This window comes from Bubalus kerabau, chromosome 16 (genome assembly GCF_029407905.1).
Source record: "Bubalus kerabau isolate K-KA32 ecotype Philippines breed swamp buffalo chromosome 16, PCC_UOA_SB_1v2, whole genome shotgun sequence".
NCBI classification, from domain to species: domain Eukaryota; kingdom Metazoa; phylum Chordata; class Mammalia; order Artiodactyla; family Bovidae; genus Bubalus; species Bubalus kerabau.
In genome coordinates this window covers 49,054,888-49,069,057 of record NC_073639.1, presented here as the reverse complement: position 1 = coordinate 49,069,057, position 14,170 = coordinate 49,054,888, and the positions used below count along the sequence as shown (strand labels likewise).

General features: G+C 50.1%; 1 protein-coding gene across 1 annotated transcript in view; it reads right to left on the bottom strand.

Moving 5' to 3' along the window:
* The window catches only part of GALNT9 (polypeptide N-acetylgalactosaminyltransferase 9), a 116,669-nt gene that overhangs the window by 48,586 nt on the left and 53,913 nt on the right, over positions 1–14,170 (bottom strand). The window contains exons 4-5 of the mRNA XM_055550323.1: positions 11,904–12,078; positions 7,262–7,459 (exon numbers count right to left, since the gene is read on the bottom strand). Coding sequence (XP_055406298.1) covers positions 7,262–7,459; positions 11,904–12,078 — 373 coding nt within the window. The remainder of the gene's footprint in view (positions 1–7,261; positions 7,460–11,903; positions 12,079–14,170) is intronic.

Below are 14,170 nucleotides of genomic sequence, written 5' to 3'. Positions count from 1 at the left end.
ATGACAAGCATCTTGGGCATTAGAATTATTACTTTTTTGTATGCTTTAAAATTCATTTAAAAAGTCAACTCAACAGAGTTAAAGTCACACGAAAACAGGACACACCTGTTGAAAGTGTGTGGTTCGAGTGGCCTGACTGATGGATATACTGGGGTAACCCTGATCCAGTCCAGGTGGAGAACGTGCCCATCCCAGGGCTCCTGGGCCCCTCCAGGAGCTCTCCCCGCCTCTGCCTCCTCCACCAGGCGTCTGCGTTCTCTGGACTTCTCTGTACATCAATCACATGGTGTGTGCTATTCTGTGTCTGACGTTTTTGCCACACTTTGAGTTTCGTCCTCATTGTTACGGGCATCAGCATACGACCCTTTGTAGTTCTGAGAAGCATCACACTTCGTTTATCTATTCACATGTTGATAGACATTTGGGTTCAATTCAGGACTGTTGTGAAAAAAGCTGCTGCTATGAACATTCGCATCTTTGTGTAGACATATGTTTTCATTTCTTTTGGGCAAATACCTGGGGTGGAACGGCTGGTCATGTAGGAAGTGTTTTTACCTCTAGGAGAAACTGCCAGGTTTCCAAAGTGGTCTTGCTAATGTCTGCTCCCACCGGCCATGCTGAGAGTTGTGACTGGTCCGTGTTGCCATCGGTTTATCTGACCGACATTGTGTCCTATTTCCCTAGTGACTGCAGTGGGCGGCTTTCCATGGATGTGTTAGTGTTTTGTCTGCTTCCTTGCGTATAGCATTTGTTCAAGGTCTTTGCCCGTTTTTTTACTTCGGGTTTTGGGATTAGGGCTTTCTAATTCTTTCCAGGTGGTATTAATAAGGAGCAAAGTTTAAGACAACTTGCAGTCTGGCCAGAGCATTCTTTCTTCAGCTTGAGCATCCAGGCTGCTCTGAGACTTAATTTCTTGCTGGACAGCTCTTTGCTAATGGAGAGTAGGTGCCCAAAAGCCCCTCTAAGACCCTCCTAGGGGAAGAAACAACTTGTAAATGTGCCATGATGGACAGTTCTGGTCACTCATGGGCAGAATGGCCTGTTTCAGCAGGAACACACCAGATTGGAGAGATGAGGCAGGAGAGGTCCCTGCCTGAGGCCTTGAAATCCCAAACCTCTGTGAGGAGAACTGGCCAAGGCTCCAGGGGATCAGCAGACCCTGGAGATGAACATTCACTCCAGGAAAAATACCTCCAGCCTGTTGGGCCCCCAGGAGAAAGTGGCAGCCCCAGTTGATTTTGAAGCATAGATTTCCCAGGGGTTCAACAGACCAGGGAAAAGAAGGGAGGGGCTGAAAACTGCAGAAGGTCAGTGAGTGATGGAAATGAATGAAGCAAGCCAGGTGCAAGAAGATTGACCATGCAAATCTGAAGGCAGAGCAACACAGAGACATTAGGGAGTGGTGGGGACTGCAGCAAATTGGAGACCTCAGCCCTGTTTAGACAGGGGGTCACTTCTCAGCTCCAGTGACTGGCTGCCCTGTGAGAACGTGCACCTTCTCATCTTAATAAAGATGCATTTTTAACATGGGAAAAACTCTCCATTTTCAGGTATGGGAACCAATTCAAAATAAAATAAGTGCTTTGGAGGATATTCTCTATAGCACACCCACCATCCTGGGTCTGCTGGTTTCTTTGTCCTCTGCTGCTTTATGACTCTCGTGGTGTTGCCTCTGTCTGTCTGTCTCTCCCTCATTCTGTCTGGGTCTCTGTCTCCTTCTCACTCTCTCTCTGCATCCCTATTCCTTTGTGCTCCCTGGCACCTTCCTCATTTTGTTTCTTAGTGTGCACCCTCCCCCGAATCTCTGTCTTCCTCTGCTCATCCTGAAGTAGGCAACAGATGGGCCCCGGGTTAGGGTTTCCTATTTGCATTTCAGGGAGCAGGAAGAACAGGGGCTTCAGGCTGGATTCCTGAGACCAAGAGATAGGTGGGCTCCAGATCAGGCATTTACAATCAGCCTCCTATTTGCCCTCTGAGATGGAAGTAACAGCAGAAACAGGGTAAATAGCCATTGCATGTCTCTTGTAAACACCTAAAGTAATAGTCATGGCAAGGACAAAGAGGGGCAAACCTTGTTTGAGTAAAGGATTAAGGGATCTCTGCTTCCCCCTTTTTGGGACAAAGGAGACACTACCTATGCCCCCAAAAGGCTCCTTTATGGGAGTGAAAGTCAAGGGATAACGTCAGGCCATAATGAGTCTTGTTCTTCCCAGAAGCCTTTACTTTGAGATCCATCTTGGCTGAGAGGTGTGTGCGCACCCAGGGGAGGGTCCCAGGGTAGGTCAGGTGTAGAAAAAGGAACCAGATAATTAGCCTGAAGGAAGACAAAGACCCAGAAGAACTGACCTATATAAATGACGTAACCACCTCTTTACCGTGCCGCTCACCACTAGGAGGGGTGAGCCCACCCCTTTCTCTCCGGGTGTTTGTCTCTGCCTTGCTTCTGTCTTAACTAAGCAAACATTTTCTCTATGTGCTCTCCCACTTGTCGTGCTATGTCTGTAATAATAAACTTTGTACCTGCATTTACAGTTTCTGCCTCTGTGATAAATGCACTTTTCACTGGGTGCAAAGATCCAGAGAAAAATAGCTTCTAGCCTCTAGCCCTTGCTGGTCTGGTGGCTAGAATTCTTGGTTCTCATCTAGGCTTCCCAGGTTCAATTCCTGGGCAGGGAATGAAGATCTTGCTTCACACCACTGCTCACTGCTGCTTCCCTGAGATTCATCTGTCTCATTCCCCTCTCTCTTTCCTTGGTGTCTCCCTTTTTCTGCTGTCTCCAAGTCTGTGTTCTTTTTCTCTGTCTCTTTTACTGGCTCTTTCTCTTTCTCTTCACTCTATCTGTCTGTCTCCCTCCTTCTCCCTCCTTCTCTCTCCTCCACCTGACCTGGTTATCAGTCAGTTCAGTCGCTCAGTCGTGTCTGACTCTTTGTGACTCCATGGACTGTAGCACACCAGACTTCCCTGTCCATTACTAACTCCTGGAGCTTACTCAAACTCGTGTCCATCAAGTCAGTGATGCCATCCAACCATCTCATCCTGTCACCCTCTTCTCCTCCTGCCTTCAGTCTTTCCCACCATCAGGGTCTTTTCCAATGAGTCAGTTCTTTGCATCAGGTGACCAAAGTATTGGAGCTTCAGCTTCAGCATCAGTCCTTCCAATGAATATTCAGAATTGATTTCCTTTAGGATTGACTGGTTTGATCTCCTTGCAGTCCAAGGAACTCTCAAGAGTCTTCTCCAACACCACAGTTCAAAAGCATCAATTCTTCTGCACTCAGCTTTCTTTATAGTCCAACTCTCACATTCACACATGACTACTGGAAAAACCATAGCTTTGACTAGATGGACCTTTGCTGGCAAAGTAATGTCTCTGCTATTCAACATGCTGTCTAGGTTTGTCATGGCTTTTCTTCCAAGGAGAAAGCATGTTTTAATTTCTTGGTTGCAGTCACCATCTGCAGTGATTTTGGAGCTCCCCAAAATAAAGTCTCTCACTGTTTCCATTGTTTCCCCATCTATTTGCCATGAAGTGATGGGACCAGATGCCATAATCTTAGTTTTCTGAATGTTGAGCTTTAAGCCAACTTTTTCACTCTCCTCTTTCACTTTCATCAAGAGGCTCTTTAGTTCTTCTTCACTTTCTGCCATAAGGGTGGTGTCATCTTCATATTTGAGGTTATTGATATTTCTCCTGGCAGTTTTGATTTCACCTTGATTCCAACCCAGAATTTTGCATGATTTACTCTGCATATAAATTAAATAAGTAGGGTGACAATATACAGCCTTGATGTACTTCTTTCCCTATTTGGAACCAGTTCTGTTGTTCCATGTCCAGTTCTAACTGTTGCTTCTTGACCTGCATACAGATTTCTCAGGAGGCAGGTCAGGTGGTCTGGTATTCCCATCTCTTGAAGAATTTTCCACAGTTTGTTGTGATCCACACAGTCAAAGGGTTTGGCTTAGGCAATAAAGCAGAAGTAGTTTTTCTGGAATTCTCTTGCTTTCTCGATGATCCAATGGATGTTGGCAACTTGATCTCTGGTTCCGCTGCCCTTTCTAAATTCAGCTGGAACATCTGGAAGTTCACAATTCATGTACTGTTGAAGCCTGGCTTGGAGAATTTTGAGCATTACTTTGCTAGCGTGTGAGATGAGTGCAATTGTGTGGTAGTTTGAGCATTCTTTGGCATTGCCTTTCTCTGGGATTGGAATGAAAACTGACCTTTTCCAGTCCTGTGGCCACTGCTGAGTTTTCCAAATTTGCTGGCATATTGAGTGCAGCACTTTCACATCATCATCTTTTTGGATTTGAAATAACTCAACTGGAATTCCATCACCTCCACTAGCTTTGTTCATAGTGATGCTTCCTAAGGTCCACTTGACTTTGCATTCCAGGATGTCTGGCTCTAGTTGAGTGATCACACCATTGTGGTTATCTGGGTTATGAAGATCTTTTTTGTACAGTTCTTCTTTGTATTCTTGCCACCTCTTCTTAATATCTTCTGCTTCTGTTAGGTCCATACCATTTCTGTCCTTTATTGGGCCCATCTTTGCATGAAATGTTCCCTTGGTACCTCTAATTTTCTTGAAGAGATCTCTAGTCTTTCCCATTCTATTGTTTTCCTCTATTTCTTTGCACTGATCACTGAGGAAGGCTTTCTTATCTCTCCTTGCTATTCTTTGGAACTCTGCATTCAAATGGGTATATATTTCCTTTTCTCCTTTGCCTTTCGCTTCTCTTCTTTTCGCAGCTATTTGTGAGGTCTCAGACAAGCATTTTGCCTTTTTGCATTTCTTTTTCTTGGGGATGGTCTTGATCACTGCCTCCTGTACAATGATATGAACCTTTGACCATAGTTCTTCAGGCACTCTATCTATCGATCTAATCCCTTGAATCTATTTGTCACTTCCACTGTATAATCATAACGGATTTGATTTAGGTCATACCTGAATGGTCTAGTGGTTATCCCTACTTTCTTCAATTTCAGTCTGAATTTGGCAATAAGGAGTTCATGATCTAAGCCACAGTCAGCTCCCGGTCTTGTTTTTTGCTGACTGTATAGAGCTTCTCCATCTTTGGCTGCAAAGAATATAATCAATCTGATTTCAATATTGACCCTCTGGTGATGTCCATGTGTAGAGTTGTCTCTTATGTTGCTGGAAGAGGGTGTTTTCTATAACCAGTGCATTCTCTTGACAAAACTCTATTAGTCTTTGCCCTACTTCATTTTGTACTCCAAGGTCAAATTTGCCTGTTACTCCAGATGTCTCTTGACTTCCTACTTTTGCATTTCAGCCCCCTATAATGAAAAGGACATCTTTTTTGGATGTTAGTTCTAGAAGATCCTACAGGTCTTCATAGAACCATTCAACTTCAGCTTCTTCAGCATTAGTGGTTGGGGCATAGACTTGGATTACTGTGATACTGAATGGTTTGCCTTGGAAATGAACAGAGATCATTCTATCATTTTTGAGATTGCACCCAAGTACTGCATTTTGGACTCTTTTGTTGACTATGAGGGCTACTCTATTTCTTCTAAGGGATTCTTGCCCACAGTAGTAGATATAACGGTCATCTGAGTTAAATTCACCCATTCCAGTCCATTTTAGTTCACTGATTCCTAAAATGTCGATGTTCACTCTTTCCATCTCCTGTTTGATCACTTCCAATTTACCACTTCCAATTCATGGACCTAACATTCCGGGTTCCTATGCAACATTGCTCTTTACAGCATTAGACTTTACTTCCATCACCAGTCACATCCACAACTGGGCACTGTTTTTGCTTTGGCTCTATCTCTTCATTCTTTCTGGAGTCATTTCTCCACTCTTCTCCAGTAGCATATTGGGCACCTACCAATCTGGGGAGTTCATCTTTCAGTGTCCTATCTTTTTGCCTTTTCATACTGTTCATGGGGTTCTCAAGGCAAGAATGCTGAAGTGGTTTGCCATTCCCTTCTCCAATGAACCTCATTTTGTCAGAACTTTCCACCATGATCTGTCCGTCTTGGGTGGCCCTACATGGCATGGCTCATAGTTTCATTGAGTTAAACAAGGCTGTGGTCCATATGATCAGTTTGATTAGTTTTCTGTGATTATGGTTTTCATTCTATCTGTCCTCTGAGAGATAAGGATAAGAGACTTATGGAAGCTTACTGATAGGAGAGACTGGCTGTGGGGGAAACTGGGTCTTGTTCTGATGGGTGGGGCCATGCTCAGTAAATCTTTAATCCAATTTTCTGTTTATGGGTGGGATTGTGTTCCCTTCCTGTTGTTTGACCTGAGACCAAACTATGGTGGAGGTAATAGCGACCTCCTTCTAAAGGTCCCATGCATGCACTGCTGCATTCAGTGCCCTTGACCCTGCAGCAGGCCACCGCCGACCCACGCCTCTGCCGGAGACTCTTGGACACTCACAAGCAAGTCTGGATCATTCTCTTGTGGGGGGACATTGCTCCTTTCTCCTGGGTCTTGGTGCACACAAGGTTTTGTTTGTACCCTCCAGGAATCTGTTTCCCTAGTCCTGTGTAAGTTCTGACAGCTCTATGGTGGGGTTAATGGAGACCTCCTCCAAGAGGGCTTATGCCACACCCAGATCTGCTGCACCCAGAGCCCCTACCCCTGCAGCAGACCACTGCTGACCCATACCTCTGCAGAAGACACTCAAACACTCAAAGTCAGGTCTTGCTCAGTCTCTGTGGGGTCTCCTGCTACACACAAGGTTTTGTTTGAGCTCTTCGAACATCTCTGGTGGGTATGGGGTTTGATTCTGAACGTAATTTCACCCCTCCTACCTTCTTGCTGGGACTTCTCCTTTGCCCTTGGATGTGGGTTATCTTTTTTTGTTGGGATCTAACATTCTCCTGTCAATGGTTGTTCAGCAGCAAGTTGTAATTTTGGAGTTCTCGCAGGGGAAGATGAGCACATGTCCTTCTACTCTGCCATCTTGATCTCCTGGTTATCACTCAGGTCACAATCTGGAGCCACCTCCCATTTCCCCATCACACCGCCATGTCCCTCTGCACACCCAGGGAAACCCTGTACTGACCGCATCCTGCCGTTTCTACTCTCCCACCTGGTGCCAGGCCTTGGCTTTCTGCAGAGGAATGCCACCTGTCCCTCCAGTTCCCAAGGCCCGTGCTGCAGCCCTGCCCCACCTCACTGTCCTGGCTCTTTCCAGGGCAGGCCCCGCCCCAGTGACCCCACCCACCTGACTCCTCCAGTGCAGGCCCCGCCCCAGTGGCCCTGGTGGCCGGCTCACCTGATGGGCGCCGCCTCGTCGCCGCGGTCCAGCCAGTCCTGGGGCGGGACGATGTACATGCACCAAAGGCCCCAGTTGTAGCCGTGGGCTGCGCTGGCGTATTGCTGCACCTCGAACGTGTCGTACTTGATGTTATCGATGGCTGGCAGGACGATCCGCCGGCGGTCCTCCCGGATCCGCGTAAGGGCGGGCTCGGCCCTGCAAAGAGAAGCAGGTCCCTGAGGAAGGGCACGGATGCCAGGGACCCCCGTCCCGTCCCCCTAGGTAGGGAGCCAGGACCCAGGCGGCCACACCCGCATCTAATGTTGGGCTAGACCAACCCTGCGGAGGGTAGATCCAAGCGCTGCACCTCTGGAAGCCCCGGAGTCTTCCGGGCTGCACACCCGGCTGCCCGAGGTCTCGCTCTGCCCGAGGCAGCCCGTGGCTAACCAGCGATTGACACTAGGGATCTAAACACCATCCAGGCCCAGTCTCTGACATCTGATGATCTGTCCTGGCTCCAGAGAGCCCTGTGAGTCAGCTTAGTCTGTCAGCCGACCTGCTTCACAGCCTGGCTTTTCTGGCAAGTGAATCCCACTTCAGGGCAGGCCTTCCCTCCAGGGCTGGAAGGTACATTCATTTACAAGCAGGAATGGAGGCATGAATGTGCCACACCCTCTTGTAACACATTGGTGCATACCCGTGAACTAGAAAAGAAAAGAAAAAAAAAAAAAAATCCTGCCTCCGGGAGCTTAGGATATACTGAAGGGACAGAAAGGCTAACAAGCGCTGTTGTGCAGTGCACAACCTACACAACAGTATGTGGTGGGCCTGACTGAGTGGGTATGGGGGGACAGAAAAAAATGTATAAGTAAGTGATATATTAGGAGGTGATATGTATTGTGACAGAAAAAGAGAGCAAAATAAGGGTGATTTGGAATCGCAGTTTTAAATAGGGTGTTCAGGGTAGGTTGCACTGGGTGATGAGCAGAGGTGGTGTAGGATGTAGCAGCTGGTTGTTAGCGGAGGCAAGTGGGGTGCTGCACACAGAAAGAGCAGCCAGCACTGAGCCCCTGGGATGTGCTGGTGTGCTTGGGAAGCAGGCCAGGCAGCGGGAGTGGAGAGATGGTGGCCATGCAGGCAATGAAGGCGGAGAGGAGAGAGACCAGAGGACAAAGGCTGTGGGTTGTGAATTTTCAATGCAGGAGTCCCTAGGAGCAAACAGGTAGCATTTCACTCTGGAGACGACCTTGTCTCCTGCAAGGATGAGATGCTGCCCAAGGGGCTGGAGTTCAACAGGGTCATGAGCAGCCTGCTGACTGGGGGACCAGAGAGATGAACAGGGGGACAGGAGCCAAGCTCAGGGAGGGACAGCGGGGGCTGGGGTCAGGGTGGGAGGTTTCTGACCCTGCCTGGCCAGATTCACCCTATAGCCAGCCTTTCTTCCCGTCCTTCCAAGCAAGAGCCTGGTATTTACCTGCCTTTCAGCTTCACGAGGAGGATTAATTAATTACTGTTAGCAAAGTGCTTCAGAGATGAAAAGCTCTCTGCAAATGCCACATGCGCTAATAAGGCAGAATCTTTATGGAGGCAGTTCTGGGAGGGGAGGGCTATTTGCAGATGGATAACTGGGTTTTCAGTGGTAAAAATTAAAGTTACAGTAGTTTCAAATAGCATTTTGATGTGATAGACTTGTGACTCTCCCAAACATCCTCCAAATGCTCCGGGGAGTTTAACATACATGAGAGGGACAGAAAGGCCTTCGAGTACAGCTGAGCAGGGCACAACCTACACAACAGTATGCATGACCCTGGTGGAGGGCGGAGCATAGCATGTCATTACTGACCGAAGGTGACAGATGTCATGGGAAAAGAAGAGTCGCTTCATGAGGGTGGCAGAGGAGAGGGAAATGGGGGCCAGCAGGGGAATTCAGAACTCACATCTCGGTTAGGCATGCGCTGGGTCAGAACCAGCCCTGAGAACACACTGGTGGTCCTGGGCTGGCTGAGATGTACCAGCGGGAGTGCAGGAGTGTGGAAGGAAAGGGCTCCATTTACCTGCCTACCAGGCACCAAAGCCCTGGTCCAACCAAAGCAGCAGTTAGGAAAACCGGGAACTTTGAGAGGCCCCGAAGGCCAGACCCTCAGGGGCCCCAGCTGGGGACACCTGGCCAGGCACTGTGGGACTTGATCAGCACGCCCACCCCCTCCCTATAACCCTCTCATCTCCCTCGAGGGAATATCTCAGTGAACCTCTTAGTTTAGGCTTCAGAGAGTTTAAAGATGTGACTTGGGAGATTTGATATAAAGAAGAGTGAGTTTTAGTTTCTCTTGAAATGCGGCAAACTGGCTACACAGGGCTGACTTTTCCCTGCTGCTCGGCTGGTAGGGGCTGCAGGCTGCCCCTGGGTGAGGGGTTCATGCTCCCCGCCCACTGTGGACCCCTTGCAAACCCTACCACTGCGGGTTTAACATAATGATCTTCAGGTGAGATCACACTGAGTGACCTCTGTGTGTGTGTGTGTGTGTGTGTGTGTGTGTGTGTTATGGCTCAGGTGTGTCTGACTCTTTGCAACCCCATGGACTGTAGCCCACCAGGCTCCTCTGTCCATGGAATTCTCTGGGCAAGAATACTGGAGTGGGTTGCCGTTTCCTTCTCCAGGAGATCTTCCTGACCCAGGGATCGAACCCAGGTCTCTTGCATTGCAGGCAGATTCTTTACCATCTGAGCCACCAGGGAAGCCTAGGCAGGCCCTAAATCCACAGACAAGGGTCTTTAGAAGAGAGAAGGGGAGAGGCACAGTCACACAGAGGGGAGAAGCCATGTGAAGATGGACACAGAGATTGGAGGGATGTGGTCACAAGCGCAGGGACTCCTGGAGCCCCCGGAGCTGGAAGAGGGGTGAATGGTGTCCTCCCACAAAGACTGGTCCACTTGGAACCCGGGATGTGACCTTACTGGGAAACAGAGTCTTTGTAGAGGTAATTAAGTTAAAAAACCCAAGATGAGATCACCCTGGATTGGGGTGAGCCCTGAATCCAAGGTGTGTCCTTCTAAGAGAAAGGAGAGGGAGGACACAAAGGAGAAGCCATGTGATGGCGGAGGCAGAGATGGACGGATGCTGCCACAGCCCTGGATGCCTGGAGCCATCAGAGCTGGAAGAGGTGGAAGGCTCCTCCCCAAGGGCTTCCTGGGGAGCCCAGCCCTGCCTGCACCTTGATTTTGACTTCTGGCCTCAGAGCTATGAGAGAATGAATTTCTCTCGTTTTGAGCCACTAGCCTTTGGTCATTGTTATGGCAGCCCCAGGTCATGCACTGGGTGACCCTCCCTCCACTTGCTCATGTCCCAGCCCCTCCCACACAGGTGGTCCCCTGGGGTCTCAGTCTTCAGTCCCAGCTGGGCACTTGTCTGACACCTGTGTGCTGAAGCCGGCACTGTTCACAAGCATCCCACATGTAACCTTGGCAACAATCCAGCTCTCTAACATCACCAGTCAGTGCATGAAGAAACCAAGGCTTGCCCAGGGCTCAAACACTCGCATCATGTTGGTGGCCCAACTGTCCTGTCCCAATCCTTCCCGCGGGATCGCCAAGCTCTGCCCTCCCCACCCAGCTGCTGTTTATTCCTCTCAGGTCCTCTGCAGGGCCTGGTGGGAGTGAGGGCTCAGGGGGCGACTCCCAGATGCAGCCGCCAGAGAGGAAATTAGGAAACACACCAAGAGCCCAGCTGGCGCTTTCCAGAAAACTTTGAAGCACATCCTTCTGTTCTAGCAACACATCCTCAGGCACCTGCTGTGAGAGCATCAGCTCACCACCTGCCTAGGGACAGTAGGGTCTGGATAGAGGCAGCAGGGCCACCCACAGCTCTGAAGCCCCGTGTGGATAATTTGCTGGACAAATGACTCTGTTCTTAAAGCATCACTGGCCACCTTTGGGCACAGCCTCATGAATATCCCCAGGCGAGAGAGCACAGATCCGGGGCCCCACCCTGAGACCCTGTATCCCACAGACCTGTACTTCCTGGTAGCTCTCAGGGGCATCAGATGCTGCTGGTCTGGGGTTCACACTGAGCACCGAGGCCCTGCAGGGCCCCTGCCCCCCGGGGCACCTCTATATCATCCTGCACACGTGCTTGGGTGTCTCTGTGGTATCCCGGCCACTACCCTGTATCCCAGCCACTCCTTGGTGTCCTGATCACTCCCCTGGCCAGATCCCCCTCCAGGTTTCTCATTAGAAGTCCATCTCACCCCTGAATAGATGGGTGGGAGAAAATGGGCAGATGCTGTGTCCTAGGACTTTCTCACAAGGATGAGAAATTGCTTCCAACTAGACTTGGGTTTCTATTAACCGAGACCCAATAGACCACATCTCATATACACGAGACCCAACCTTGTGTGTACCTCCCTGACCTAAGGTCACATGAACATCCTCATTTGAACTGTCGCTGCTGGAATGACTGGACAATTCAAATTCCTTTGGGAACAAGGTGGGGACACAGATCAGTCCTCATACACAGGCATCACAAACAGGGTTCTGGGTTCTAGGAACTGCACATGGAGTGGCCTCGTGGCCCACCAGACTCATCCTCTTTGCCCGGCTCCTGCAGGCCCTAGCAGACCCCACCCAGGGCACAGCTCCACTTGGCCCCGGGCCCCAGCCTTACCAGCCTGTGCTGAACTCCACATGGGCATCAAAGAAGCCAACGACGGGGGCCGTGGCGACCTTCCAACCCTGTAACCGCGCCCGGATCAGGCCTTCCCGCCTGCTGTTGCGGACGATCTTCACCAGGCCCGGGTATCTCTTGCTGACGTATTGGTCCAGGTTGAGCTTGAGTTCCACTGTGGGGACACAGAGAAGTTTCAGGTATGGCACTGTGGGAGAGCCCGAGGCCACTGAGATGCACGGTCATTGTGTGCTCTGGATCCATACTTCATAAACTGTAAGAGGACACACCACAGCTGGACATGGCTCAAGGTGCTGGGGCACTTTGGAGAGATAAGACCCCCACCTTGTGGAGCTGTGTTCCAGTAGGAGAGACCATGAGCTATCAAGCCAAATTGATCCAGGCAGAGAATGTGTTATGAGAATAAGAGAAAACGGGGCTGAATTACTCAACTGTAGGAATGCAGTCCATGGGCAGATGGATGGATAAACAAAGTGTGGTGCATCCACACAATGGAATGCGGTCCAGCCTTAGAAAGGAAACTCTGACACATGTTACAAGGTAGATAAACTTGAGAACATGATGCTCAGTGAAATAATCCAGTCCCCAAAGGACAAGTGCTGTGTGATTCCACTTACATGAGGTCCCTGGAGCAGACATGTCCACAGGGACAGAAAGCAGAATGGGAGGGGGGTGGGGAGTAAATGGGGACAGAGTTTCATTTGGGGAAGATGAAAAGGTTCTGCTGGTGATGGTGGTGATGGCTATACAATGATATGAATGTCTTTGATACCCCTGAGCCCTATAATTATTTTGTAAATGGTTAATTTTACGTTATGAGAATTTCAACTCAATAAGTCACTGAAAAAACGGATGAGGGCCCAGGAGTCTTTGTGAGGAAGCTCCCAAGGGCTAAAACTACAAGCAACAAAATAGGTCACAATAATAGCAAACATTAGCCAAAATGAAAAAAGAAAAAGGGGAAAGGGAGTGGGCGTCTGAGTGTGGCGGGGGCTTCTCCAGGTCGGCAGGGCAGGGACAGGGGCGGCCTGTGAAGGTCACGTGGGCTGTGACAGGACAGGGAGCCGGCGGGGAAGAGAGGAGGACATTACAGGCATGGGAAATGAGCAGTGTGGAGACACCCTTGGCTGCTCTCAGGAGTAGGGGAGTGGGTGGGGAGGAGGTGCAGGGAGGAGCAGAGGGCTTGGGGGTGGGTGCAGGGTTGAGCAGGAGGAGCCGAGAGAGTTTGAACTGGATACTTGCTCCTGGGCCTTTGTCAATGCTCTCACGCCTTGGCTATGGGGACTTCTCGCAAAAGACCTCCACCACCCAGAGGCCTTCCCCCTACATGCTCACCACCAGGCTCTAGTGGATACTCCCAGGAGGGCAGCCTGGCCCCACAGAGGGCTCCAGCTGCATAGCCAGTGGGTCCCGGAGCAGTGTCCCCATGCTCTGTCCTGCCCTCTCCAGGCCTCATTCTCGATCCCTTGACAGTGTCGGGCGGGGCTCTCCTGGCATAGACACAGAGCACAGGCGAGGCTGGAGCTCCTTCAGGCCAGGAGGGCTCTGGGAGGCCTCTCCCCGCTTTCCTCCACCCTCCCCCTGACTCCTGACGTGAGGAGGAGAGACTGCAATGACGGAGAGACCCAACAGTTACAGCTCAGCGCACTGGGACCTTGGTGTGGGAGCCGCCCGTAGTGGGGTCCATGCTCCTCTCTGCTTCTGCAGAGGAACAGATGAGGACAGGCCAGGAATCTCCAGACCCTTGTTGGGGGCTTGGAGCCCCATGTGCCTGGTGGGTGTGGATAAATGCCTGGGCTGGATGGAGGCTGACGTGGGGCTATGATAAGAGATCCCTGGGGCCCGCGTTCCAGTGGTGAGCACTGTCCCCTTCCCCATCAGCAAGCCTCCCACTGGAGTTTTGTCCACAAACAAGGAGTGAAGGTGTGATTCGCATAGGGAGACTCAACACTCGGGGGGCTTTTCTGGATGATGGCTGTAGGGGTTGAATAGCCATCCCCTTCCCAAACTCAGGTCCACCCAGAACCTCAATTGGAAATAGGGGTTTTGTGGATGTAAACAGTCAAGGGTCTAGAGATGAAAACCTTCTGGATTAGGATGGGCCCTAAATTCAAGGACGAAGGTCCTTATAAGAAGAGGAGAGAGACAAATACACCAGAAGAGGCCTTGTGAAGATGGAGGCAGAGATGGGAGAGGTGTGGCCACAAGCCCAGGACACCAAGGATACCAGTAGCCAGCAGAAGCTG